Genomic DNA, 26,882 nt, shown 5'->3' with positions numbered 1-26,882 from the left:
TGGACCCACAGGGCTCGTAAGAGACCCTAGGACAGCGCGGGACCCCCTCGCACGAGGCAGTACCTCTCGGTGCAGTCGGGAGTGTTGTTCTCGCAGTGGATGCCGCTGAAGCCGGAGGGGCAGGTGCAGGTGTAGCTGTTGACGCAGTCGGTGCAGTTGGCACCGTTCTTGCAGGGGTTGCTGGCGCACTCGTTGATGTCCTCCTCGCACTTGGGGCCGCGGAAGCCGGCCAGGCACTCGCAGAAGAAGGTGCCCACGCTGTCTGAGCAGGAGCCACCGTTGTGGCACGGATCTGGATGGCAGAGGACATGCACGTTACCACGCAGTGGGTCCAGCCCCGGTGTTACCCACACACACACCGAGGGATGGGACAGAGGCCAGCCCAGCCCCAGCTGGGGACTGGGAACACGGAGGGCACGTGGGACACGTTTGCTCACTGCCTGCACGTCACCGTCCCCCCCAGCCTCCTTCCTGCCAGCTACCACCTGGCCCGGATTGACGCAGCTCCATCGGGACGGGATGGAGACGTTCCCAAAGGAACGGGGCTGACCCCAACCCCAGGAGTACGGGGAAAGCCTGGGGCTAAAACCATGACGCCGGGGGGCTCCCCTTGTTCTTACTGGGCTGGCAGTCGTCGATGTCGGTGTCGCAGTTGCGGCCGGCGAAGCCCGCCCTGCAGAGGCAGCGGTAGCTGCCGTTGGTGTTCTGGCACGTGGCCCCGTTGCGGCAGGGGCTCTTCACGCACTCATTGATGTCGATCTCGCACGTCTGACCTGCGGACACAGCGGGTCGGGTACCCTGAGCTGGAGGTGCTGCTGGACATCCCCAGGGATGGATGCCTTGCCCCGAGCACCCGCCGCAGCCCGCAGCAGGGCAGCGCCCTCGCAGCAGCGCCCACCTTGCCAGCCGGGCGGGCAGCTGCAGGAGAAGCTCTCGTAGTCCTCCGACTCCCGGCACTCGCCGCCGTTCTTGCAGGGGCCGCCGGCGCAGGGGGCCAGCACGTCCTCGCAGGTGGCTCCTGTGCAGGCACAAGTGGCTTCTGATTGCCCCCTCCTAAATAACGGGTAGCCCAAGTCCCCACGGTCCCCGTTCACCCCCCCCCGGGGATGCTGCCAGCCCTGGGTGCCCCCATCCTCTCCAGGGCTGCCTCCTCCGTCCTCAAGCCCTTTGTGACCCCTGGCCCCCCAGGAGCCCTTTAAACACTTGAAATCTGGGCTTCGTTAAAGGGCCACTCGTTTCCTTTGGAAGGGAAGCGCCGCTTGGGGTGGCTTTCCCCCTTACGCTCCCCCCCCCTTTTCAGCTGCTTTTCCTGTTTACGTCCAGCCAAGGGACACGTTCCCTCCGAACCCTTATCTTCCCTGTCAGCCACTATCTCCCGAACTGGCCTTTGCTATTTTCCAGAGCCTTCCACTCCCCGCCTGCCCCGTTCCCCCCACCCCCCCCGGGGGTTTCTATGGCCACTGCCGAAGGCAGGAAACGGCTCAGAGCTTCCTGCAATTGTGCTCCGGCGGCCGCTCTGCGCGAGCGGAAGCGGGAGGACGGCAAACAGGAATCGGCTCAGCAGAACCCCCCCGGCCCCCGGCCTCGCCTCGCTTTTTCCAGCGGGGGCACCAGGGCGAGCGAGCAAACGGGGCCCCCCCTGGCAGCGGGGAGGGTTCCCGGTGGTGATGCCCGGGGTGAGGGTTGAGGCCGAGCCCCTGCCACCACCTCAGTGCCTAAAAGGAGGAGGAGGAGGAAGGAGGAAGCTCTGCCCGGCTGCTTCCCGAAGCTCCTCGGTGTTTCCTCCAGCCGTGCCGTGGCACGGGGAGGTGGAGATGTGAGCAGGGGGGCGCGGGGTGCTGCCCCCTCACCTGTGTAGGGCAGGAGGCAGTTGCAGGTGTAGCCGGCCACGTCGTCGATGCAGGTGCCCTGATTCAGGCAGGGGTTGGAAGCGCACTCGTTGATATTGGTCTGGCAGTTGGGTCCTAGGGAGAAAAACAGAAATGCAGGTGCAAAACTGGCCCTGATGGAGGCGTGCTCGTGGGAGGAGGGGAGCCTCCTGCTGTCGGCTCAAGCTGGGGGAGCCCAGTGACATCTCCCAGGGCTCCCACCCCTGTCCCAAACACGTCCTTACCGCTGAACCCTTCCCTGCAGGTGCAGATGTAGCCGCTGGTCATGTCCTTGCAGGTGCCACCGTTCATGCAGGGGTTGGATTCGCACTCGTTGTTGTTAATGTCGCAGTTTGTCCCGCTCCAGCCCGGGTCACAATCGCACCGGTAACTTCGGGGAAGAATTAAGAGTGTAAAGCTGGGGATCTGGCCTGACCCAAGCAGCTGGTCCCAGCAGCCCCCGTGCCCCCAGCCTACCCGTTCAGCCCATCGTGGCATCGCCCGTGGATGCAGGGGTTGCTGTTGCACTCGTTCACTTCAGACAGGCACTTGGGGTCGTGGAAACCCTCGGGGCAGAGGCAAGTGAAGCCGTTGATGCCGTCCTTGCAGGTGCCCCCGTTGTGGCAGGGGTTGCTGGCGCACTCGTCGATGTTGATGTTGCACATGCGCCCTGGGAAGGGGCAGCGAAGCGTTACCTCGTGCCAGGAGCCTCCAGGGGGCACGGAGCACGCGGCTCCCCCCCGGCCACACCAAAAGCAACCATCAGAGCTCGGATCTCCGGGCACACGTGTGCCAGCCAGGTACGAGCAGGCCTGCCCCTGGTGTAGGGTGATTTCACGCCGCTGCATCGCCCTCCTGGCTTAATTAAATGCAGCTGGGAGGGGGCCGTGCCATGGGCTCTTTTGGTCCAGGAGGGAATAAGGAAAGGAGGCAGTTTCAGCCCGTAACCCTACCTGCCGGGGCTGACAAAGGAAGGCTTTATTGAGGGCTCCTGGCGAGCAGGAGCACAAAGAACCGTGCGGCCCTCGCTGCCGCGAGCGGGGAGCCGGCGGGGTCTGCTGCTATCAAAGCCGCTGGCTTTTTCCAGCGGTGATCAAACAAACCAGTCAGACAAGGCAGCAACCCGATACCCATGGGAGTGGATGCACCGGGAGTCGAATTCCCGGCACTGGGACCCCTTTGATTTTTGGCTTGAGCTGGGATCGCCCATTTGGACACGCAGGGGGTCCGGGCTGGGGTGGGAGTGCACGGGCACGGCCCCCCTGGGACCTCGGTCACCCTGGCTGCTCCCCACCATAGGAATCCCCCACTGGAGGACAGCAGTGCCATAGCTCCTCGCCCCATCCCTGTGTCACCCAGCGTGTCCCCATTAGGGCCAGGCTGCAAGCAGCCACCTCCGTGCCTTCCCTCACCTGTGTAGCCCGGCTCGCAGGTGCACTCGTAGCCATTGATCTTGTCGATGCACTTGCCGTAGTCGCAGGGGTTGCTGGCGCAGTCATCCAAGTTGATCTCGCAGTTGGGCCCTAGAGGAGGAAAGCAGGGGCGTGAGGAGCTTGTGGGGCCCCGGCGCTGCTGACGAGGCAAAACAAAACCCCAAAACCCGCGGGCAGGCCCCGCCGCGCTGCTCCCCGCTCCACAACAAAGAGCCTCCCCCGCAGGCAGCTTCCAGGCTCCCGGCTGGGGCGCGGGTGTTAAACCGGGAAAACTCGTCCTGGCCGAGGACACCCCTGCCCGGGGCCGTCCCCAAAATCGGGGTGGCTGCTGGCGGTGGCCCAGGGCCTCCTGGAGCATCACATGAACCTGTCCGGGGATGGGACCAGGCACCTCGCTGGCACGGCTGCCCCGGCCGCTCCCCTTGCTCACCTGTGGTCCCCTTGAGGCACAGGCAGTTGTAGGCGTTGTTCCTGTCCTGGCAGGTCCCCCCGTTTTTGCAGGGCTGGCTCTGGCACTCGTTGATGTTGATGTCGCAGCGGTGGCCCGTGTAGCCGGGCTGGCAGAGGCAGGTGAAGGAGGCGATGCTGTCCTTGCAGGTCCCGTAGTGGCACGGGTCGGGGTCGCACTCGTCGATGTCGATCTCGCAGTGAGCGCCCGAGAAACCTGGGGGCAGACAGGGGGACGTGGGGTGAGGATGGAGAGGTTGTGGGGTGAGGATGGAGAGGTTGTGGGGTGAGGATGGAGGATGCAGGGTGAGCACGAAGGGATGGAGGATGTGGGATCGGGACATGGGATGCTCCTGCCCACCCAAGGCGGGTGCTGGGCAGCACCCAACCTCTCCACCAGCGCAGCAGGAACCCCCTGGGGATGGGGTGCAAGGGGTTGGACCCCCCCTGGCTGTGGGGCCTTTCAGAGCCCGGCTCGCGGGCTTTGTCCCGGGGAGCACAATGCCCTGCATTAAGCCAGCTCGGCTCAGGAGCGGGGCCCTGCGTCTCGTCCCGGAGCGTGCGGGGGGGCCGGCCGCATGCACCCCCGAATAATCACCCCCCCACACACACCCCCGACAGATCCTATTCTCCTGGCCGGCTCCCTCCGCGACGGGCTGGGGGTGGAGAGCCGAGGACAAAGTACAGCTTTGACTAGACCCCGCCAAGCCCCACATAGCAGCTTTTCATCGGGGCTTGGCATTAGCAAGACACTAATTAGAGGCCATTCAGCTGGAAGATTTCTGGCGGGAGCTGCTCCACAAAAGAGCCACTGTTTGCCACCAGGGCTCGAGCCATCGTTCTGTGCAAGGGCTCCTTGGGTTTCGGTCCGCGAGCCCCCTGCACCTTGCGTCCCCATAGAGGCAGCTTTATTCCTTCCTTCCTTCCTTCCCCCTCGCCTGCCGCAGCAGGACGGGTGCTGCGGGGCCGCACCTCATTAGCGCCGCGCTCGTTACGCCCCGCACGGGGCTGGCTGGAAGCAGGGATTTGGGCACTTTCCTCGTGAATAGCTCATGGCTGTGGTTTTACGGCACTTTATGGGGCAGAAGGGGGGCTGCTCCTCGCGTGGAGGGGACGTGGGGACCCCTCACCTTCGGTGCACTCGCAGCTGTAGGTGTTGGGGCCGTCCACGCACTTGGCCCCGTTCTTGCAGGGGGTGCTGGCGCACTCGTCGATGTCGAACTGGCACAGGTGCCCGTTGAAGCCTGAAATGGAGGCAGAAAGTTGTGTCCCCGTGCTATGGACGGCCAGACCTGCCGGGGGGGCTGCCCGACGCCCCCTCCCTGTGCCGGGGCAGGTCCCGTGTGTGCGGGGGGCCCCCCACATCCCAGCCGGGTCTCCATGGGGACGGCTGCGCGGGGCCCTGAATGCGGGGCTGCGACCCGCCATTGAGAGCATCTTATTTACATCTCTAGAGGAGCAAAGTCTCTGAACTTCAAAACCTCCTTTCACAGATTAACCGTCTCCCCATTCTCTGCTCCACCCCGTGACTTTGACACCGCATTCAAAGCGGCTGGCGAGGCCCCCCCCCCTCTCCCCAACCTCCCCCCCTCCCCGGCCCTCTCCTTCCCAAAGAGGGGCCTTTTCAAGTGCAAAGCCGAGGGGTTTAATCCTCCTTCCCCTCTCCCATGGCTTGGTGGAGCATCGCCTGCGTGGCGCTCATGGAATGGGATAAACCTCCCCAAAAGCTCCTGTCCGCGTGCGGGGCGATGCTGCTCGCCCTGAGGTTTCTCCACCAGCATCCCACATCGCTGCAGAGCCAGGCGGCTCCGCGGGGAGCACAGCCCCTTTTTCCCAAACTTTTGGCACCGTCAGGCACAGGACACACGATGGCTCGGTTCCCAGGCCGCTGGCTGCCACGTACCGGTGGGGCACTCGCAGTGGAACTCGTTGATCTTATCCAGGCAGTTGCCGTTGTGCAGGCAGGGGCTGCTGGCGCACTCGTCCGTGTTGATCTCGCAGTAGACGCCCTCGTACCCTGAGGACAGACCCATCAGCCCTATCAGTTCGGTGGCACGGGGCACAGCAGGACTGGTGCCCCCTCCGCATGCAGGTTCCACCAGGAGGCACTGGGGTTTTATACAGACAGCCCAGGAGCTGTGCTCCAGCTGGTGGGAGCCCGTCCAGCCTTACGCACAAGTTTCTGGGTGGCCGTCCATCAGGGATTGCCCTACCTAAGCCCGAATGATTGGCAAGAGGACGGGTGTGGAGGGCTGGTGGTGCCCAGCTCCCCGCTCCGCTGTCCCCATTGCTATGGGATGCTGCGCCGAGCACAGCACGTTTCTTTTCAGTGCTCCCACCCCAGGCTCTGAGTGCAAATTGATGCTGAGCTGCTGCTCACGGGCACCCGGAGCCTTCCCCTGCCTGCACCCAGCACCCAGGGGTGCCACACACACCGGGTCCACGGGGCCGCCTGCCCACCTACCGGGCATGCAGATGCACTGAAACTCCCCAATCTGATCCAGGCAGGTGGCATCGTTCTGGCAGGGGTTGGAGAGGCACTCGTTGACATCTATTTCGCAGCGAGGGCCTGAGTAGCCCTGCAGACACTGGCACTGGAAGGAGCCCTGGGTGTTGATGCATTTCCCCGCGTGCTCGCATGGGTTGGCTCCTGCAAAACCCAAGAGTTGCTTCCAGGACGTGCTCCCAGCTGCAGCGAGCTCCCTCCTCTGCTGCACGAGGGGCTGGCACAGGGCACTCACCCAGCGAGCACTCGTCCACGTCCTGGTTGCAGGCTGGCCCCATGTACCCCGAGGGACACGTGCAGATGGCTTTGCCGTTGACGGGGTTGGTGTCGCAGTTGGAGCCCTCGTTGCAGGGGTTGCTGATGCAGGCGTCATCCAGGTGGCACAGCAAACCTGGGGAGCAAAAAGCACACGCACGTCAAGGTGCTGGGCACACCAGCTGCCACGCACCGAGACCTCTGCCAGGGGACGCTCGGGGAGCTGCCACCCCGCACCCCGAGCACCGGGGGCGCCTCTCACCTGTGCGGCCGTGGGGACACTCGCAGTAGAAGGAGGCCACCCGGTCGTGGCAGGTGGCCCCCTGGAAGCAGGCGGCCATGGCGCAGTCGTCGATGTTCTCGCTGCAGTCCTCGCCCGTCCAGCCGTTGACGCAGACGCAGTTGTAGCCGCCGTGGTTGTTGTGGCAGGTGCCCCCGTTCTGGCAGGCGTTGGGCATCAGCTGGCACTCGTCCACGTCCTCGGTGCAGTACTGGCCTGCGAGGGACAGGGACACGGGGGTGAGGTTGGCATGGACGTGCTCCCACTGGCTTGGTGCTTGCTGCTGTGCTCAGCGGAGTGGGACACCTCTCCCCAGCCACCCCCCCAGCCCCCAGGACAGCCCTGCCACCCTCGCTGCTACCTGTCCACTCGGGTGGGCACTGGCAGTTGTAGGTGTTGACGCCGTCCACGCAGGTGCCCCCATTCCTGCAGTTGTTCCCCGGACAGTCGTCGATGTTCTCCTCGCAGTTCTGACCCGCGAATCCTGCATGAAGGAGACAGCCGAGGTGTCACCAACCTCCAGCCCTCATCCCGTGCCCCCGCCCTAAAAGGGGGACAGCCTCGAAGCCCCGCAGGGCTCCCTGCACCGAGGCTGGGGCTCGGGAGCTGCCCTCCCGCCGCCCTCCCCGCTGCAGCCGGTTGCTCATTAGCAGGCAGACAGCCCGCCAGGCGCTCTCCACCCTGCCTCCTTTGAAGCCAGCCGCCCGGTTTCATCTCCAGCTCCAGCCCGCCTCCTCCGGGGCTGCTTTCCGACACGCACATTACCCCGCAAGGGAGCACTCGCCCGGGCCTGGCAAGCGGCTGCATCCCCTGCGCGGGGCAGACGGGCGTCCCCGGCGCCCCCGGCTCCGAGGATGCTCTCCCCGAGCAGCGGGGGCTCCGCTGGGGATGCCGGCCCCGCCGACTCCACAACGAGCTGGGATGAACCGGGGCTGCTCCCACCACCGCTCGCGGCAGCCAGCGCTGAATCAGCCTGTTTTAATTTCGTATTTAAAGAGCCTCACAAGCAGTGCTTCCCCCAGAGGGGAATTCTTCGCTTCCAAAAGTCTCTGGCAGCGCGACCCACGGCCCTGCACGCTGCACTGCTCCCACCCAGCTCTCCTCGCTGCAGCCCGGCCACTCAGGTTTGTGTTATCGCCTCCATCTGATAGCACACAGCCCCTGACCTCTCCCCATGTGCAGCAGGAACGAAACGGCCGGGAACTTATCAGGAGATCTGCCGAGCCACCCTGTCCCCCTTGGACTATCGCTCATCCTTGCTCCAGGGTTAGAACAATCGCAGGCCCTTGCTCCGGGGACCCACAGCTTCAGCCCCGCTAGAGGAGCAGCAGCAGCAGTGATTTATGATCGCTGATAGGAGCCCAAAGCAGGCAGCACTGCTCTGCCCCCTGTTTTTAAGCAGCTGGGCTGAGACCGAACAGCAACCACCGGCAGTGTCCTGGCTACCAGCATTAACTCATTTCGAGCCACCTGAATGAGTAATTAGTACTGCAATTACTTTAAACTCCGGGTTACATTCTGCAGCGATGGCACGATAAAACCAGACGAGATTAGTTTAACTTGAAGAAACCCGGTAGGGCCAGGCCTCCCTGGCAATGAAAAGGGGACATTGTTCCGCACCGGGCGCGCTGCATACCAGCGTATCAATCACCCTCTTATCATGAGCAACCGGCCCCCGGTTCCTCGTGCCTCTGCCCAAAGCCTCTCGCAGCTAGCAGAGGTGCCGAGGGACCTCCAAATCTCTCCCCGTTGGAGCCCCCCTGCCTTTCCGAGGGGCCGTGCCACCCCGCGGGAGGCGAACCGGCTCGTGCAGCATGCAAATCTCCCCGCAGCCGCCCGTGAAGCCGCAGCTGGGTGTGAACGTGCTGGTCCCCCCCCACCTCCCTCCAAGGCAGGGATGCTCCCCGGGGCGATTCCTCACCCCGCCGTGCCCGACGCCCAGGCTGCTGGGGAGAAAAGTGCCTCGTCAGCGGTACGGCAGGGCAGCGCCGCTCCTGCTGCCACCCGGCACCTGCCCGGCCCTGCGGCAGCGCCGCGCCGCCCTGCCCGCGCTGGGAGCTGCTCCCGTGGGAGCTGCTGGCTCGTGGCTCGTCCTGGAAGGAAAGGTTTCCTTCCCCAGGTCAGCCCCAGCACCTCGCTGCCTGTGAGGACGGGAGCGTTGCTCCAGCCTGGGCAAGCAGGCGTGGAGGGGAAGGAGAAAATCCGACAGGGCCATGGGTGTCTTTAACAGTTAAAACAGCCAGAAGCTTGGGAAGGGCATTGAGCCTCTGGGTTCTGAGTCTGTGGAAGACCAAGATGAGATTCCCTCGTGCTACCTTGCTCTCTTGCATCTCTCCCCAGCAGCAGCCCACACTGCTGGCAGGAGGCAGGGACAGGGACGTGGGGACATCTCTGCCAGCTGGGACACCCCGTCCCCACCCCGTGCAGAGCTCCCCATGGATGCTCCATGGTGGTGGGGCAGGAGGGAGGATGGGGCTCCCCTGGGAATGCTGAGCACCGTCTGGGGTGCAGACCAGAGGAGCTGCTCACCCCTCATCCTGCCCCTGCTGGGCTATGGGATAAAACAACCCCATGAGAACCTTCCCAGGCAGCTCACCGCTGCTCAGGGCATCTCTCCCCAGGAGAGGACACAGCTGGTGGGGCTGGCTCGGGTGACAAATGGCTCTGTCCTCCTGGCAAGCAAAGCTCAGGCTGAGCTCAGGCTGCACCGCACTGCCCTGCGTGCACCGAGCTTGCCAGAGGGAGCAGCAATGAGCACGGGCAGGGTCTCCCTTCCCCAAGCCCGCCTGCACTCAGAAACTTTCCAAAAGAGCTATTCCGGGACAATTATTCCATTCTGGAAGTGGATTAAGCTAAAACGGAAAAAGGCACTCTTATTCTGGAATATGAGCATCCGCAGAGGGGCCTCTGCTGAAGCAGTTGTTTGGGAAGAGCTATTTTAGTGAATCACCAAGTATAAAAAGCCCCCGGCTGACCTCTGTGCTAGAGGCACGGCTGCCCAGCATCTCCCCAAACGCACCCGGGGCGGCTCTGCTCCGGCCGCTTGGTTTTGTCACTCCCCAGAGCTGTGACGTGAGCAAAGAGCTGGGCCACTACGTCCTCGAGGAAGCAAACCGGGTGGAAAAAAAGCTACAAAAAGGGTCCCCGGCCCCCTGCATCCCCAGCACCTCTTTATGGGAGCAGCCAGCGGGCGCCTACCTGGCAGACACGTGCAGTCGTAGGTGGTGTCCCCGGTCTGGCGGCACGTCCCCCCGTTCTGGCAGGGCGAGGGGTTGCAGGGCACGTAGAGGTGCTCGCAGTTCTGGCCGGTGTAGGCGGGCTTGCAGGAGCACTGGTAGGTGCCCACCTCGTTGGTGCAGCTGCCGCCGTTCTTGCAGACGGGGGGCGAGATGTTGCACTCGTTCACGTCCTGCTTGCAGTTGGCGCCGTGGAAGCCGGCCGTGCAGCGGCAGACGTAGTGGGCTTCGAAGGGGACGCACTGGCCCCCGTTGGCACAGGGGTTGGAGGCGCAGGGGTCGGCCTGCTGGCAGCTTTTACCTGGGGAGGGAGGGAGAAGGAGGAAGAGGAGGGTGAGGATGCAAACCACAGCTCTTGGCGCACAACCACGCTGTGTTCATCGGGCGTGCAATTAACTCCCCCCACCTTTACCCTTTTAAAACCCCCACCAGTGTGGGATTTTTGCAGCTCACCGGCCACCTCCACGCCCAGCACTGCCAACCCTCTCCTCTCCCAAAGCTGCAGCACCGGTGAAAGCATCAACCAGCACCGGGGCAGCTTTCCAGGAGCAACCCCCAGCGAGGTTACATCCATCCCCGCTCCCCACGGCGGCCTCACCTGACCACCCCGGTGGGCAGCGGCACTTGTACTCGCTGAGGGTCAGCAGCTCGCAGGTTCCCCCGTTGCGGCAGGGGTTGTTGAGGCAGGCGTTCTCGCGGGGCGTGAGGCAGAGCTCGTCGGTGTAGCCCAGGCGGCAGGCGCAGGTGTAGTCCGCGGTGCCGCCGCGCACCACCGGGGTGCAGGTGCCGGAGTTTTTGCAGGGGGAGCTCTGGCAGGGGTTGGGCAGCTGGCACCGCTCGCCCACGTGGGTGCTCCTGCACCTGGGGAAAAAAAAAATAAAAAGATGTCATCGATTTGACCCAACCCCAGGGGGATCAGGGTGCCTTGGTTGGGTACCGGCACCGGTTTCGGGAGCGCGTGTGTGCGCCACGCGGGCACGCTGCCCGTGCCCGGCCCCGCGTTGCAGCACGGCTGCTTTGGGAGCTTGCAGGCTCTGCCCTGCCAGCTCCGGGCCGAGCTGCACCTTGAGAGAAGAGGAAGATGAAAGAGGCGCCTGGAACAAAGGCTTCCCCCATCAAGGGGCCTGCGCAGACTTGCAAAACCACAGTCTCCAGGGCCGACATCCTGCTTTTCAGCGCTGAGTGCTTTTTTCGCTCCCCCCCCCCTCGCCCAAGAGGAAACCAGGGCCCAAGGGGGGACGCGGCGGCTCACCCCACGCTTGCGGCTGGAGCACGGCAGAACCGGGAGCACCGCACCCACCCCTGTCCCCCCCTCCATGCAGACACCCCCAGATCTGTCCCAGGGGGAAGCCCTGGGGCCGAGCGGTGCAGGACGGCATCGCCTCCTGTCTCTGCAAGGGGGGGTCCCTGCAGTTTTACCCTCCCTGAGTCCCGAGAAATCAGCCAAATTCAACAACCAAACAACCGCGGGCTCGCCGTCGGCTGCTAACAGGTGGGGCATGGCCCAGCTCGGCACAGCTGAGGTCTTCCCCCAAGTTAAACCCTCACCAAGCTCCTGGCGGCCCCGCGTCTCCGCATGGGGGCCCTGAGAAAAGGCCCCTCGCCACGGCCACCGGCTCAGCCATCTGTCACCAGCAGCCACGAGGCAGGGACGGGGACGCGGGGCACGAGGGCAAACCCTGCAGCGGTGGCTCCACGCCGCCTGGAGAGGCTGGGCAGGACGTGGGGCCGGGAGGGGATCACACAGGGGGGGACCTGGCTCTGGGCAGGGGAGGACGGAGCCGAATATTGAACGGAGAGCCCAGGAATGAGCCCCTTTGGCACCTCCCTGGCACAAAACCTCTTGGGTTTGCAACGCGAGCTGCCACTCGTTTCGTTTCTCCCCTGAGCAGCTCTGCTGGTGGCACACCGCTTCCCGAAACTGCGCTGGTGCAGGGAGGGCAGGGCAGGAGCCAGGCGATGCCGCAGCCCTGTCCTGCACCAGGGTGCCACGCTCAGCCCCACGCCGGGCTGCTGTGCTCGTGCTGCCATCAGGGACCTCATGAGCAGAAATAAACGAAGGCTAACAAATAATAAGACAGCTGATGCCTGGGGAAGGCGCTGCTCTGGCAGGGTTTTGGCAGGACGGGGCTTGGGCACCTGCTGCGTGCTTGCACCCTTGGCCACAGAGCTGGTGGCACCTTGTGTCCACAAGGCACAACGCACCCAGGGGCGCATTGGGGTCAGACGGCCCCAGAGACCATCCTGGATAAAACCACAGCCCGAGGACCCCAAAGCCAGGACCCCAAAACCCTCACCCGCCAGCCAGCCCCAGCCCCGGAGCTGCCGCGCTGTGCCACAGGCAGGACCACGTCCCTGCCCTGCTCCCCCTCTCCTCTCCTACTTTTTTTTTTCACTTTTTTTTTTTTTAACCCAATTCTGATTTCATTGTTGGGGATTGTGTGAGAATTTGTCCGGATTCGGAGACATTTTGAGTTAATGAGACGGCATTATCCGGGCCAAATGAAAAAGAAAATGCGGACAATAATAAATCAGGGCATCTGCTCGGCACACAAAGGGCGGCGGGGAGCAGGTGTGCATCCTAATGAGGCAGAGCAGCTGCCGGCGCCCGCGGACGGACGGACGGACGGACGGTGCCCGGCTCGCCGGCGGCTCCGAGCCCGGGGCACCGCGGCCGTGGGGCGACGCCGGCGCTTCTGGGTGGCTGCGCCGCGGCCCCGCGCGGGGGAATGCGAAGGGGCCGGGGGCTGCAGCCGCCTGAGAGGGGCCCATTGTGCGGGGCCAGGCGAAGGCACGCCGCCGGCACAGCGCTCAAGTGTGCAGTCATCTGTTAACCCCCCCCCAACCACCACCACCCCGCGGGCCCCCCCCCGCCTCCCTGCACCACACACGCTTTTTTTCTTAAAACAATCCTGCGGGCGCTCTCGCGGCCGGCTGGCGGCCGGGGAGGCAGCGTCACGAGGTTCTCCGATGGGTAAAAAAAATAAAAAAATAAATAAAAAAACGAGGGAAAAGAAAAGTGATGCCGGACAAAGAGCCCCGGGGACAGCGCGGGAAGCGATGCTCTGCCCGGGGCTGGGTGCGCGGCGCGGCGCGGTGCGGTGCAGAGGGGGAAGCCCTCCCACCCCATTAGGTTTTGGATCTTTTCCAATTCCAAACGCTGGCAAGAGGCGTTGGGAGCTCGCCGCCGGGAAGCCGGAGCAGGGCAGATCCCAAGCGGAGCTGCAGGATGGTGATTAGCAGGGAGGTTAATTAGCGATCGCAAGGAACTCACCTGGGGAGGCAGCCGCCCCCTGCCTGGAGGCAGGAGGGAGCTTTGGGGCCTTTTGCAGCGCTGCCTCGCTGCACTGAGATGCTCACACACGTCTGTGTGACTTTTTTTAGGGCCCTCCTGACAGCAGCACCAGCTCCCACCAAGCCAGAGGCGTCAAAACTTCCAGCCAGGCATGAGAAACCAGGATGGGCAGACCGGGATACCGAGCATCAGCTTTCCCTTCCATGCAAGGGAAGTATTTCCAGGCACTGGGAGGCACTGGTACAGCAGCCCTAAAGAAATAATACAACGCAGGCACCCTCAAAAGCCACCTCTGTCCCCGTCACACCCCACGGAGGTCACACAGACGTCGTGCTGCTCCAGCACGTCTGGTACGAGGTGTGGTGCGAGGCCGGGCAGAGCACTGCTGGGGATGGATTTCAGTGCCCACAGCGCTTTAAAGAGTCCTGGCTGCAGATTGAAGCCAGGATCCAGGCGGTGCATGCAAAGCACGAGATCAAACCCTGGGAGATGCAGGCAGCGAGCACCCAGCGGCTGCTTTTCAGCTCTCCCAGGTTTGGGGAGCCCGGAGTCAGCAGCGCCGGGTCCAGCTCCCGGCCTCGCTCGGGCACGCAGCCTGGCTGCAAACCTCATCGCACCTCCACCTACTTCAGGGGCTGAAAACCTCTCCTGAAGTCCTGCCCAGGGAGCAAAGCTTCGCTTTCTGCAAAAAAAAAAATAAAAATCTCCTCGCTGCCGGTGCACGCTCGGGCGCTGGGTGCCGCCGGCCCCACGGGCTGAGCGCTCACCCCGTGGTTTTTCCTTTGGCATTTCCCAAGCAAGGGCTACGCAGTCCAAACCCCAAGCAGCTTCTGGAAATTAGCATAAGAGACATGAAAGCTAGGCTTTAATTAGAGATTTCAGTGTTGGCAGAGGACGGGGCGGGTGCTTCGGCATCAAAACATCTCCGAAGGGCCACCAGAAACTGGCTGCAACCTGGCCAAGCTCCGTGGGGGCTCGGGAGCCTCCTGGATGTCCGTGATCCATCCCCATCCCCAGGGATGCTGAGTGAGCTCCTTGCAGGCGCGAGCACACCGATTTACACCCCCCGAGTGCCTGCAGCTCCTGCCCAGCACCAGGACTTTGTGCTTTGGGGTCGAGGCAGAGGATTCCCACCAGGCTGGGCTGCTCCACGCCATCCCCGAGCACAGATTGCTGCGTGGAGGCAGCACAGCTCCCGACCCAGACATCTCCAGCACGATCCGCAGGCGATGCAGAAGGCCTCGGCCAAGGGCAGACAGCAACCCCCCCTGGGACGGCCTGGGAATGGGAACAAGCGGCCCCAAACTCCCAACCCGCTCCCAGCGCCGAGCCCAGGCCAAATCGGGATCTGCTCGGCGCGGGCACGTGCGTTTGTTGTGTCTGCTGGACATCCTCCGCGAGCCACGAACCACGGCAAAACGCTGCGGCGATCCAGCAGGGCTCCAAAAAAAAAAAACCACCAGGCTGCTCCCCGCGGTGCGAGCAGCACGCCGAGCTCCCAGAGCAGGGCTGGGGGGGCGGGATAAATTGGGGACACCCCTCCTGGCTCCAACCTCGTGCATCTCATCCTGCTGCCACCCCCTTTGTCCGCAGCGCGCGGGCTTTTCGCCGGCCCGCCAGCAACAGGTCCCGTCCCCGGCGCGCTCCCTCCGCAGCAATGCGGGCACTGAAAGCATCCCGAGGCAGATGTTCCTGCGACCTTTAACCCCCGCCTAATTCACGGGGTTTTGCTGTTTTCCTTTCCGCGCTAAGCTGCCATCTGCCACCCCCGGCGCAGATGACACTCGGGCGCTGCCGCAGCGCTCCCCGCGGCTTTGTTCAAATTCGGGACGCGCCGGCCCCACGCGGAGCTGCCCTGAGCCTTGAGGGGGGGGTTAAAGGTGCTGGGTGCTCATCACCCCCAAGGACGGGGACCAGGCTGGAGGTAAAACCCACCTCAGGCTTAAAATGCACAAAAGAAAGCAGAGCACGGCCCCTGGACACACACAGGGGCTGTCCACGCGTCCCCATCCCGTCCCAGCAGGGAGGGGACGGAGGGGCCCCGCGTCCAGGCGGCCCCTTATCTGCGCTGCCATCGCGTAACCTCGTCCTCACCCTCATCTGCTGGAAGCATAAACGGCTGCGGTTGTTTTCCCCAAGGTGAAAGCACCGTGGGAAAGCCGAGGAGGGACGGCTCGGGTCTTTGCTCGAGCCCCGTTTTGGGGCGATTGGGCTCAGGGGGCCGGGCGAGCCCCCGCTGGGGCTGAGCAGGATGGAAACACCTCCAGGGAAGGGTCAGCAGAGCCCAGAAGTGCTTCAGCGAGCACCCAAGGGTGGCCTTGTGGGGGAAGGGGGCCAGAAACCAGCACCAGGACCTCGCGTGGTGCCGAGGGTCCCCATCGAGGGACCGTGAAGCACGGCCGCCTGCTGCTGAGCGTTCCCATATGCAAACGGAGCAAACCCGGCGGGCACAGGCCCTGTGTGCTAAGCCTCTTCTGCCCCGCCAGCCACAGAGGAGCCACTTTTCCAGTTGTGCCAGTGTTTTCTCACCCGGCGCAGCCTGGAAGCAGCTCCCCGACTGCTCCCCAAGTCACAGCCCTCGCCCCGAGAGCTGCTGCCAGCACCGGGGACCCTCATCCCCAAAAGCTCCCAGCCGAGCTGCTGCTCGAGGGGACAGGTCACCGTGCCACAGAGGGACGGGATGCGTTTCCACCTTTCTCCCCATTTTATTTTCATGCTACTGGCTGGAGGAGAAAATCCTCCTCCTTCCCTAGCAGCCCCTCTGGCACAGAGCATCACCAGGGGCCGTGCGGGCATGCAACCGGCCACAGGACCAGCTCCCCAGAAACCTCACCCTCAGGAACACCCCGCCGAGCTCCCCGCAGGGCGAGGAGAAGGAAAACCTCTCCCGCTGGCAAAGCAGAGCTCCACAATCCTCGTCAGCTCCCACCTCACCCTCAGCTGCTCCCCTGGCACTGCTGCGTGGCTGGGGGACCTGTGGCACCGCGCGGCTGGCAGGAGATGGGCGCAGGGAGATGGGGAACAGCACGGCTGCTGCACCGAGCTCTCGGCAGCGTGGAGGAGGCTCCTTTTTTGCCACCCTCTCCTGCAGCTCGCCCTGTGGTTCCTGGCACAGGCACCCGGGAGGGAAGCAAAGGCTGCGCCGTGCTCCCAGGAGAGCCAGGGCAGAGCTGCCCGGCTCCTCCTCGCCCGCCGCGGCACCGAAAAGCAGCGCTGGGCTGAACCGGCGGTTTCTTTCCAAAGTCCCGTCCAGGTCTTGCTTTATTAAACACGCCGGGACACCAGCCTGGGAAAAAAACACCGAGTTTCACATCGGGAGGGTGGTTGGCAAAGCAGCGGGTTCCTTCGAGTGACACCAGGTTAATAAAGCAAGAGCCGATCTACGGTCTCGTTTAATTAAAAAAAAGCACGCTGCAATCCAAACTCTTTGATGTGTGTTCTTTTTTTTTTTTTTTTTTTTGTTCCAGTTCATTTTTGACCTAGCCCAAGCCATCTAATTGGGATTTTAAGACCCAGACTTTCATCTGGAGAGAAACTCAAGGAATTCCCAAAGCTGGATGCGCTCACGGACAGGAGCGGGGAGAGACGTGCTCCAGCCGCTCTTCCTCCTACCAGCACGGAGGGAAGAAAAAAAAAAAAATCATATGGCTTTGTTTCTTCAGCAGACATTAGTCAGGACAGTTTGGGAATCCAAGTTCCCATTGTAATGAAAAACAATATAATCCCATTACTAAGCAAAGTGGCCGGGCTATTCACCCCGAGCGGTGAGCTACCTGGGAAGGAGCTTTTCAATGGAGCTTCATTCACAATGCACATGAAAGATGGCCAAGGAAGAGACCAAGACAAAACTCGCTTCATTCCCACCCTCAACAATGGGTACTAGGAACGTTGTTGTGGTTTTTTTTTCCCCAGCTGATGCTTTTTATATCCTCTGAAGCCGCACAGCCCTATTGTTTGTGGGGCTGCACCGCAGCAACCTGCTCGCCTCGGTCCGTGCTGGTGGCAACGTGCAGCTCCTGGACATCGTGGAGCTGCTTCACCAGGGTGATCCGGGAGGAAACGCTCCCACAGCCGGTGCTGGAGGCACCCCGGGGAAACACAGCCCTATAGAAAACGCTTTATCCTTTAACCCAGCAGAGAGAAAAGGCTGAACTGGGGGATTTGGGATCCCCACATCTCTGGGGCATCCCCGAGCCCTAGGCCACCCTACATCCCCTGTCCCTTGGGGAGCTGAAAGCCCTGGCACACACACGTGGCAGTGCCGGTGTCACCACCGTGCTCAGCAATGATGAACAAACTCTTTTCCTTTTTTTTTTTTTCTTTTTTGTTTCCCCTCCCCAGCCAAGTTTTGGCTAAACACTGAGCTGCCCGATCCCCGTATATGGAGAACTCCCCCAGGAACACACGCGAGCCCTCCGTCCCGCTCCTCTGATCCTGGAAATAAAAACCTGCGATTAGGATCTGAACAGCTACCGCCAGTTTAAACAACCTATATTTAGCTCTGATATTTATAAATAGGGGGAGAGGAGGGGGTTTTACAGAGCCCAGCAGTGCCCCTACAGCCCAAAACCCCGCCGAAAGCCAAAGCCATGGTGCTGGAGCTGCTTTGGTGAGGTGGAGCAGACAGACAGACAGGAGGCAAAGAGGAGGATGGCCGGACAGTGATGGGTCCAGCCCGTCTCCAAACTCACACTGCTTTCTCTCTGCGAGCAAGACTCCCTAAAACACTCAGCAAAACTCCCTAAAACACTCAGCAAAACTCCCTAAAACACTCAGCAAAACTCCCTAAAACACTCAGCAGCAGCAAACCCCTTGCCCCTTGAAGGGACACTGCAGAGGCTTGAAGCCCGCCCGAGCAGACGGGCATTCCCCCAGCCCGGCATCGCTGCCACTGCCGAGTTGAACCAAGGAAACAGCAGGGAGGGAGGGAAGGAGCTGCCTCCGACACCTTTTGCCGGCAGAAATCCCTGTGTCAACATGAAGCCCCATTGAGCCCGGGGGACAATAGGGGCGGCGCTGCCCTCCGGCCGGCGCCCGCATTCCTGCCCAGCGTCCCCTAGAAACCCCCTTTCATGAGGAGCAGCAGGCCCTGTGAAAGGGCCGTCTGTCGCCCTGCCTTTTGACTCCCAGGCCTGTGTCTAACATTTTAATAGGGGCTGGGGGCCGGGGAAAGGCCCCCCTGCTCGCGGGCCGTCCCCCCGCAGGGTCACTCTCCCAGCCCGCCCCGGTGCGCGGGGCTCTCGGTGCCGAGGGGCGCGAGCCGGCAGTGCTGGGCATGCCTCTGTTGGCAGCCACGTTCCTCCACTGGCCCAGTTCAGCACTTTAGCTGCCCACAAATATCTTCAGGAGGGGCTTTTTTGGGGTTTCTCCATGAAGGATGCACCAGCCAGGCAGGAGTGATGCAGCAGAGCGGACTCACACAGCCGCCAGCTGGTGATTCCCACCTTGACATCAATCACCTCCAGGAACTCCCAACTCATGCACAGCAATGCCAGCGGGGAACATAAACTCCAGGAGGTCCCCATCGCCCTGCCAGCATCTCCTGGCAAGGGACAGAGCGGTCGGGGAAGCACCGAGCCCCCCTGCCCTCCTGTTTCTCCCTCAGGAACAGCCACAGGTGGTTATGGAGCACCACGGCGCACCAGGCACCAAGGAGCTGGCAAGGCTCAGCCCTGCAGCTCCAGCCCAGGCAACAGCTTGGGCCTGATCCTACACAGCCCCGGTGGCCCAAAAGGAGCCTGGCACCGCTGCCCGTGGCCACAGTGACTTTTTACCAAGCCCAAAGCCGGAGGCTCTGCAGCCCCGCGCTCCTCCCGGCTCCCAGCCCACCGCCACCTGGCCGCTCGCCCGCAGCAAGCCCCGTCTATTAAGTAAGGGCGACGTTATAGCGTCATTAAAACTTAATAAATCCATTTCCCATATAAATACCATTAAATTCAGATTTTGGGGAAGGGAATTAGGGCGAAAACTTGTTAAAAGAAAATGACTTGGGCGCAAATAAATTTTTGCAACTTGACTGAGCGTGAAAGTTTCCCATTAAAATGCAACTCCGCTCCCTTCGCTCGAAATGTGCAAGAGCCTAATAACCACGGCCTAAACATTAACTGTTTAACCGACTTTTCCAATATTAACTCCAGGCTGCTGTGGGGGAAGGGGAGGACGTGACGGGTGAGAGCTTGAAGTAGGTGCTGGTGCTGTGCGACCCGGCCCTGAGCCGCCGCGATGCTCCCAGCAGCGGTGCCCAGACACACGAGTGTGCCGGGGGGGCTGTGAGCACTGCACGAACCCGTGCAGGATGCTGTGGGGTCATGGGGAGCCCCCCCGAGCCCCAGGCAGGGGTTTTGGTCGTGGTTGTGATCCTGCATCACTCCTGCTGAGCACCTCGGGTGCCCAATTCACCTCTGCTACCTGCTGGGATGCGTTGTGCACAGAGATGGGTCTTGCTGCTCAGATAGGCAGGAGCAAATGGGGGAAACTGAGGCACGCAGCAGCACTCACTTGAGAGGAAATCCTACAGGGTGAGCCCAGCTGCTGGACACGTCCTGGAGCTGTCAATGGAGACCCTGCCATGGGTCCAGCTGCTGCCGTGCACCTTTACAGGAGAGCAGAGCCCAGGCGAGGTGTGCACATGTAAATGGGCACCAGGAGCAGCACTGCAGCCACCTACACCCCATGCTGCTTGCCAGCACCTTTGGCCAGTGCAAACTGCAGCAGCCCTGCCCCAGGACAGAGATGAGCTCAGTCCTGGTGAGGACCCAACACAGTGCCCACGGCTGGGGGGCCTTGGGAATGGGGTAACACAGACCCACTGCTGCCAATACCCACTGGGATCTAACCCCGATCCCAGCACACCCCAAACTGCACCTGCGGCACCAAGAGGAGCAGCCAAACCCCAGCAAAGGCTGCGAGGGGGCTGGTTGGCCCCTGCTGGAGGCAGGACGCAACCGAGACCCCTCTGCAGGTCTCCTGGGACTTCTAAGGCACATCCTAAGCTCTTCTGCTCCATACCCACATGCTCTGAAACCCCGGTGTTTGGAGACACGTTAACCACAGAGAGCTCTCCATCCAGATCCAGAGCTCACCAGCTGGTGGTAACTGCACCCCGAGGCTAAACCCTCGTTAAAAACCCTGATGCTCTATAAATTTCACATTCCCCTCATGTACACACGCAGTTACCACTCAGGACACCAAGAAACATGAGGAAAACGAGGGTCACCCCACCTCCGGGCCTGGAAAGAGCAAGTTAATTTCCAAACAATGTTATTTTAAAACTTGCTAACTGCCTCCTGATTATGTTATCCAAGCCCTTAATTGGTGAGTAGCTTGGTCCTTCAGTCACTTCTACGTGTCACCTGCATGCTACATACAACAACCCGTAACAGCCCTGGAGGTGAGGCCAGGGCGTGTAGCACCAGCTGGAACAAATTTGTGGTTTGTGACCACAAGGGGACCACGCCGGTGTGAAGATCTCATCCCATCTGGATCCTGGGGAGCCCCTGAGCATCTTCATCTCAGGCACTGCTGGGGGCCCTACCAAGACATCTCCTCTGGCGCACGACCCCTGCCCAAATGCAAGGCAACCCCTCTGGCCCAGAAAAATCCATCACAGGTATCCAAGCCACGAGAAAAAATAAGAAAACACTCAGTCCAGACGGTAAAGTCCCAAGGCGAGTTATCAGCAGGCAGCGAGACCACCTGAGTCAACCGATAACCACGGCGGCGAGGAGGGAGGGAACGAGATTCTTCTGGAAAAGAGCCGCACAATGTCCCTGCTGGCCCAGTGACCTCACCAGCTGAGCTGCTCGGCTCAGTTTCTCTTCCACTGGAATCTGCAACAGGTGACGCTTTTGTGTTTTTAATCTCCCCTCTTACCCATTTCCACCTTGTTCTTTTCCGAGCATGAGATCAGACTTGAAACAGCCATCGAGAGTGCTCAACATGGCTGAATCACCGCTCGGCTACTTCTTTAAGAGCTTCCTCTGCTCGATTGTTCAACACTCCACCCTCTTCCTCTCCAGCACGGAGACTGCATTTTTGCTTTGTTATTATTTCATGGAAATAACGTTGGGGTAAAGCACATGAGAAAAAAAAAAAAAAATCAAACCAGAAGGAAACTTCCGCCCTTTACAACGAGATAACAATGACTGAGCAGTTGAATAACTTGAAGGGCACAGAGAGCCGCAGGACTCAGATCACTCCTCTGCCTTCCTGGTTGTCTCCAGAAAGAGTTTTGAGCTAAAATAATCACTTCTGGCTGCTGTGGGCCCTCTCTGAAAGCTTCTTCCAAGCGCAACCAGCCCTGGTCCAACGGCCCTGGAAGCTGGGGGTGCAGTGGGCACGGCTCAGGACCCATCTCCCCGACTGCACTACAGCTCTACGCTGATTCATAAACAGAGGAAGTACTTTAGCAAACTGACTTTTCCCCCTTTTCAGTGCAAACCTAGTGATTAATTTAACTTATTCTTTTCCGTTGCAGACTATTTTGCTTCTCCGGGCGAGAGCATGACAACCCAGACGCAGCTCCTCCGACTTTAACAGGGAAAGGCTGGTGGAGCAGGGTTTGAAATTCAGCCCCCTTCCATGCCATCTGCTTTTAACTAGTGGAGCAAGGGAGGTCCTGGGAATAAAAGTCACATGGCACAGCAATCTAAAACGAGCCCTGCTCATTTGCAGGGATGCCAGTCAAAAACACAGTTCTCCAGCAGTCTAATTAGGAGCTACCACTAGGAGTCGGAACGATTTTTTTTTTTGGAAAACCTTCTCATTTCGCCTGGGAAAATGCCTCAGTCGAAGGCGAGCGCCTTTTTGGAAAGCCACAGCTCGCCAGCACCGCGAAACCACACTTCAAACACCGCAGCCGCCAGCCACAATCCCTGGCCCCGGCTGGCCCTAAGGCAGACCTTGAAGAGCTACAGGTCTGTGCCAGTGCCACGCGTGGGACACGAAGCTTTGCCACCGCTCTTACAGCCTTGGCAGAGCCCGCTGCCCCTGCCAAGGTGGAAAGCAACTCCAAAGGCGGCTTCATTAGACCGCGAGCCCTCCAGCCGATCAAATGCTCGGTCCTCCGCGTTCAATTAAAGCTCTGTGTGCCCCTGACTGCCTGGCAAGGGGACAAGCAAGATAAGGCACCTGGGGCTTTACAAACTACCACTGTAAAATAATAAAGGCTGAGAAAGCTCCTCGTTTCACACCGGTGACTTCCTTTCCGCCGCAGAGCTGATAACCGAGGTTTGGAGTTATCAGAGTCGTCTTCAAGTAACCCGGCCAGCTCTCCGCCGCGACAAGCGCCGGGGCGCTCGTCCACTCGAGGAGCGTCTCCCTCGTCCGCTATTTATTTCACTCCACTTTTTCTAATTGGATTTGTGGGGACAGCACAATGGGGCTTTATGGCCAAACTTTGTTAAGTGCCAGGCCGAGCGGAGATGTGGCCAGCAGCCAAAATGGTGCATTTCACGCAGGCGCCAAAGGGCAGTGCCAGCTTTTCTGCGTCTGGTATCTGTGCTCTTGGCTCCGCTTTGTTTAAGAAGCTTGGAAGCAGAACTCCTCGTAAAGAGAGATTCAGGCAAGTGAAAAGCGGGATTTTGCAAGCTGCTATCAGACACCTTGGAAAGTTGCATCTGGTCCGGTCTGCCAGCACCTCTCAAGCTGCCTCCGTCGCCCACGAGTTGCCACGGCATGGCATGAGGGCTGCACCACGCCGAGAGCACACCCTCAGCTTCCTGCAGGAATAACTCGCACCTACTCGCGAAGCCATCCTGGTGTCTGCAGCCGAGGGAGAGGCGGTTGTTCACAGCTAGCAATGAAGTTCTGTAAACTTAACTTTTTCTCTTAAAAAGAAACCCAAAAGAAAAAAAAAAAGCCACACCAGCAACCCAAGCCTACTTTGGAGGCTTCTCCTCCAAATAGAGCTTGCACACATCAGATCTAATTAGATTCCATCACCATCTGCACATGAAATGTAAATCAGGAGTTGCAGAGACTTAAGAAAAAAAGGAAAGAATGACCACAAGGAAAAGGAGGGGTGTAAGGTTGGGGAGGGGGTGGAGGGTTGGGCATTCTGGGAAGCCATACATGATTAGTCACACAGCATTAATCTGCCTCCCTTAACAATAGCTGCCGAATTTCGACCGAATCCCAGCTGTCGCTCTTTGAATGAAAGAAAACAAGATTTAGAGCGTCAAGCGTTGGTAAGGGCTTCTGTGCAAAAAAAAGTGGCGTGCATTCATTAGTGGCTCACAAAAGGACCCAGCCTTTGTCCATTAAATTGCTCATGTGCCTGATTGATTTGCTGATTTATTTTCACCAAAGGGTTGGGGGGCTCAGCTTGGAGAAGGGGGCGGGAGGTGCCCGGCTACTGGGCAGAGTAACGGCACCCGGGCAGATTTGCAAAAAAGCAACACACATTGTCAAGGAACACTGCCATTCAACAGGTCGGGATTGGAAATGCCTTCGGGTTCCTCCGCCGAGAGCTTCCTATTGGGAAATTTGGGGTGGGTGGGAACGTCTCCCTGCCCGCTCTCAGCTCAGCCCGTGTTTAACAGGCAGAGGGGAAATCTGGCCGGAAAACAGAGCCTTGCCCATTCAGATTTCTTTTATGGAATACTTTTAAAAAGGGAGCTGCAGCCTTATTCATTTCTCTTGCTTATTGTTCCCTGGGAGCCTGGAGTGAATCGGCCATCGCTGCGGTGGGTCGGTTGGTCCTTCAAAGAGTCCCAACGCTTCTCACATCCGTTTCCCCACAATCAGTTTGGAGAAGGTTCCTGCCCGCGTGCCAGGACCCGTGGGGTAATGCCGGGCTGGACGGTGCCACGACACCGTGGGGCCGCAGGAGAACACGGCCCCGCTCTGGCACCTGCCCCACAGACACACGGACATCCGTGGGGCAGCCCGAGCCATGCAACATCAACTTCTCTTCAACATTTTTGGAGATGTACTGGAAACCACGGCTACCAGGGTGCCGGGGAATGAAGGGCAAGGTTTTGGGGACCGGGGGCAGTAGCTGGGAGGCAGGCAGCCTCCCTCCCCTCCTGCCAGGCCCGCGAGCGCCGCGGGCTGGCCCTACCTCCTGCTCCATCAGCAGGGCAGCCCGCATAGGTTCACACCAGCCAAACATGGCCCTTTGCCCATGTTTTTCCACCCAGCTAGGAACAAAGACCGATCCTGCCAAACTCGCGGCGACTCCTACACAAGCAGGTTATTCTTGCCACTCCAGGAAAGACAACGCATGCGGCCCTATTAAATCCAGGGCCTTCAAAGCAAAGTCAACACGCGTGGCAGCGCTTCGGTCGAGGGAGATGGAAAATCCTCGGGCTCCTCCAATACTTACTGGCACACCTCCGTCCCATTGAGCAAAGTCTCGCACTTGCCCCCGTTGAGGCAGGACTCGGCCGGCTGCGTGCATCGCACACCTGCGGACAGAAGCACAGCGTTAGGCACAGCGCAGGCCCCGGCACCCCCCCTGGGGGTTTATATCCACACCAAGGGGTGACGGAGGGTCCGTGTGGTCCCAATATGGGAAAAGTTGGCCTAAAAACATCCTCGGGGGGTGCTGGCGGGGAGGCGCTGCCCTCAAAGCAGCGTTTCGGGCCCTGAGCAACCAACGCCATTTGGGAAAAACCATCCCGCCCGAGGGCCCGCGAGTTACCAGCAGCTCGGTCGCGAAATGAGTGGCTCCTCGCAACCCCGCTCTGAGTCAAGGTTTCATTGTCTGGCCCTCGGAGGCCGAGTTCTGCGCAGTTACCACAGCAACTCGCTGAGAAGTACCAGAATCGCTTCCGATTTCCACCCCGGGCTCGCTCTTCCCCTTCTCTGTCCCCGCCAGCTCCTCACGGGCCCCGACCCCACACGCTCCTGTGCAGCCCTCGCAGTTTCACCCCGAGCAAGCACAGCCTCGCAGCGAACCCAAATTCTCCTTGAGTGGCCCCAAACCTGAGGCGCTGCCAGCTCGGGGCCACCCCACACCCTGGGGGCTCCCTCCCCGGTGTCCCCCCCCCCCCGGGCCCTGCTTTAGGGACGCAGCAGGGAGCTGGGGGTGCACCCCGTGCCCCTACAAACTTCACCCCGGAGGGGGGCAGGCACTGGGATGGGGTCTCCAGCGGGACCCCCGTCGGGGTGTCCCCACTGATTGCGTTCCCCCAAAAGCTCCCGGCTCCCCCCCCCCCCCCCCCCCAGCTCCGGTGGGGTTTTGTGCTGCTCCCCAGGGGCTCTGTAGGGCCCCCCCAAGCCGTGTAGGGACGGGACAGGACGGGCTGTGCCCCCCCCCGTCCCACCCTGCTTCCACCCCGCGGGGCCAGCCGCCCCCCGACGGTCGCTCTGCACTTTTTTTCTTTTTTTTTTTTTTTTGCGGCCAAACACCCGGAGCCGACGCCGAGGGGAGGGGAAGGGAGAAAAAGGGGGGAGGGTGGGGGAGGCCCTGAGGGGCACCCGGCTGACTTTCAAGAAACAGGAAACCGAGAGAAAGAAAAAAAAAAAATTGCAAAACGGTCAAAAAACTCTCGCGGAACAAACAGGCTGAGCGCACCTCTGCGGAGCCCAGCCCCGTCCCGAGCTCTTGGTTCCCCCCCCCACCCCCCCCGGGCAGCACCGAGCTCCGGCTCCCCCCGACGGTCCCGAGCCCCGCTGCCCCCCGACCCCGAGCTCCGGCTCCCCCCGACGGCTCCGGGCTCCGAGCTCCGAGCTCCGGCTCCCCCCGGCCCCGAGCTCCGTCCCCGTCCCCCCCCCAGCTCCGCCGAGCTCCGGCTCCCCCCGACGGCCCCGCTCCTCGCGGTGCCCCCTGCCCCGAGCTCCGCTCCCCCCCCCCCCGACGGCCCCGAGCTCCGCTCCCTCCTCCGGGACCCCCCCCCCCCCAGCACGGTTCCGTTCACCCCCGCTTCCCCCGACGGCTCTGAGCCTCGCTGCCCCCCTCGGATGCCCTCACCCCGGAGGGGGGGGTTTCATGGGGCGACCTTCCTCCCCCCGGCCCTCACCTCGCGTCGGGGCGGGCAGCAGGGCCAGCAGGAGCCCGGTGGCCAGGAGCCGCTTCATCCCTCTCCGCTCCCACCGCTCACAGCCGCATAGATCCGACGGGGTGGGGGGGTTGTGGGGGGGGGGTCTGAGGGACACCGACCGGGCTGAACCGGGCCGAAACGAGCCGAACCGAGCCGGGCCGGTTCCTCCAAGGAGCCTCAGACACACAGCGCGCCCCAGCGCCCAGCAAAACCTCTCCGAGCTCCGGCGCCTCCCGCGGCTGCTCAGCCCCCGGCGGGCCGGGCCGGGCCGGGCGGAGGGCGGAGAAGGAGGGGGGGGGGGGGCGGGACGGGACGGTGTGGGGCGGGCCGGGCTCGGCACGGCTCGGCTCGGCCGCCTGGGGATGGTGGGGGGGGACGGTAAGGGCCGCCCCTCCCTGCCCGGCCCCTCGAGGGGTGTGGGGGGCACGGAGCTGGGAGGGGGCTGCGCGGAGATTGGGGTGCCGGAGGGGGGGGGGTTTGGGGTTGGTTGGGGTATCCCTGTGCTGCCCCCACACCTCGTGGAGCGCCCCCCCGGGCAGCCTCTCTGTGTGCCCCCCTTCTATGCAGCCCCCTCCC

General features: G+C 61.7%; 1 protein-coding gene across 2 annotated transcripts in view; it reads right to left on the bottom strand.

Annotated features, from left to right (window-relative positions):
* The window catches only part of NOTCH1 (notch receptor 1), a 38,843-nt gene extending 12,270 nt beyond the window's left edge, over nt 1–26,573 (bottom strand). For both annotated transcript variants that reach the window (XM_068656666.1, XM_068656667.1), the window contains exons 1-18: nt 26,286–26,573; nt 24,647–24,728; nt 10,624–10,886; nt 9,988–10,326; nt 7,151–7,273; nt 6,772–7,005; nt 6,490–6,645; nt 6,213–6,398; nt 5,652–5,765; nt 4,879–4,992; nt 3,732–3,965; nt 3,281–3,391; nt 2,346–2,538; nt 2,114–2,259; nt 1,851–1,964; nt 899–1,018; nt 621–773; nt 64–292 (exon numbers count right to left, since the gene is read on the bottom strand). In XM_068656666.1, coding sequence (XP_068512767.1) covers nt 64–292; nt 621–773; nt 899–1,018; nt 1,851–1,964; nt 2,114–2,259; nt 2,346–2,538; nt 3,281–3,391; nt 3,732–3,965; nt 4,879–4,992; nt 5,652–5,765; nt 6,213–6,398; nt 6,490–6,645; nt 6,772–7,005; nt 7,151–7,273; nt 9,988–10,326; nt 10,624–10,886; nt 24,647–24,728; nt 26,286–26,343 — 2,969 coding nt within the window. In that variant the 5' untranslated portion in view covers nt 26,344–26,573. The remainder of the gene's footprint in view (nt 1–63; nt 293–620; nt 774–898; nt 1,019–1,850; nt 1,965–2,113; nt 2,260–2,345; nt 2,539–3,280; nt 3,392–3,731; nt 3,966–4,878; nt 4,993–5,651; nt 5,766–6,212; nt 6,399–6,489; nt 6,646–6,771; nt 7,006–7,150; nt 7,274–9,987; nt 10,327–10,623; nt 10,887–24,646; nt 24,729–26,285) is intronic.
* Nucleotides 26,574–26,882: the final 309 nt, after the last annotated feature.

Source organism: Anas acuta, chromosome 20 (assembly GCF_963932015.1).
Source record: "Anas acuta chromosome 20, bAnaAcu1.1, whole genome shotgun sequence".
Lineage (NCBI taxonomy): Eukaryota > Metazoa > Chordata > Aves > Anseriformes > Anatidae > Anas > Anas acuta.
The sequence above is the reverse complement of the archived record's forward strand: the minus strand, read 5'-3'. Positions and strand labels throughout refer to the sequence as shown.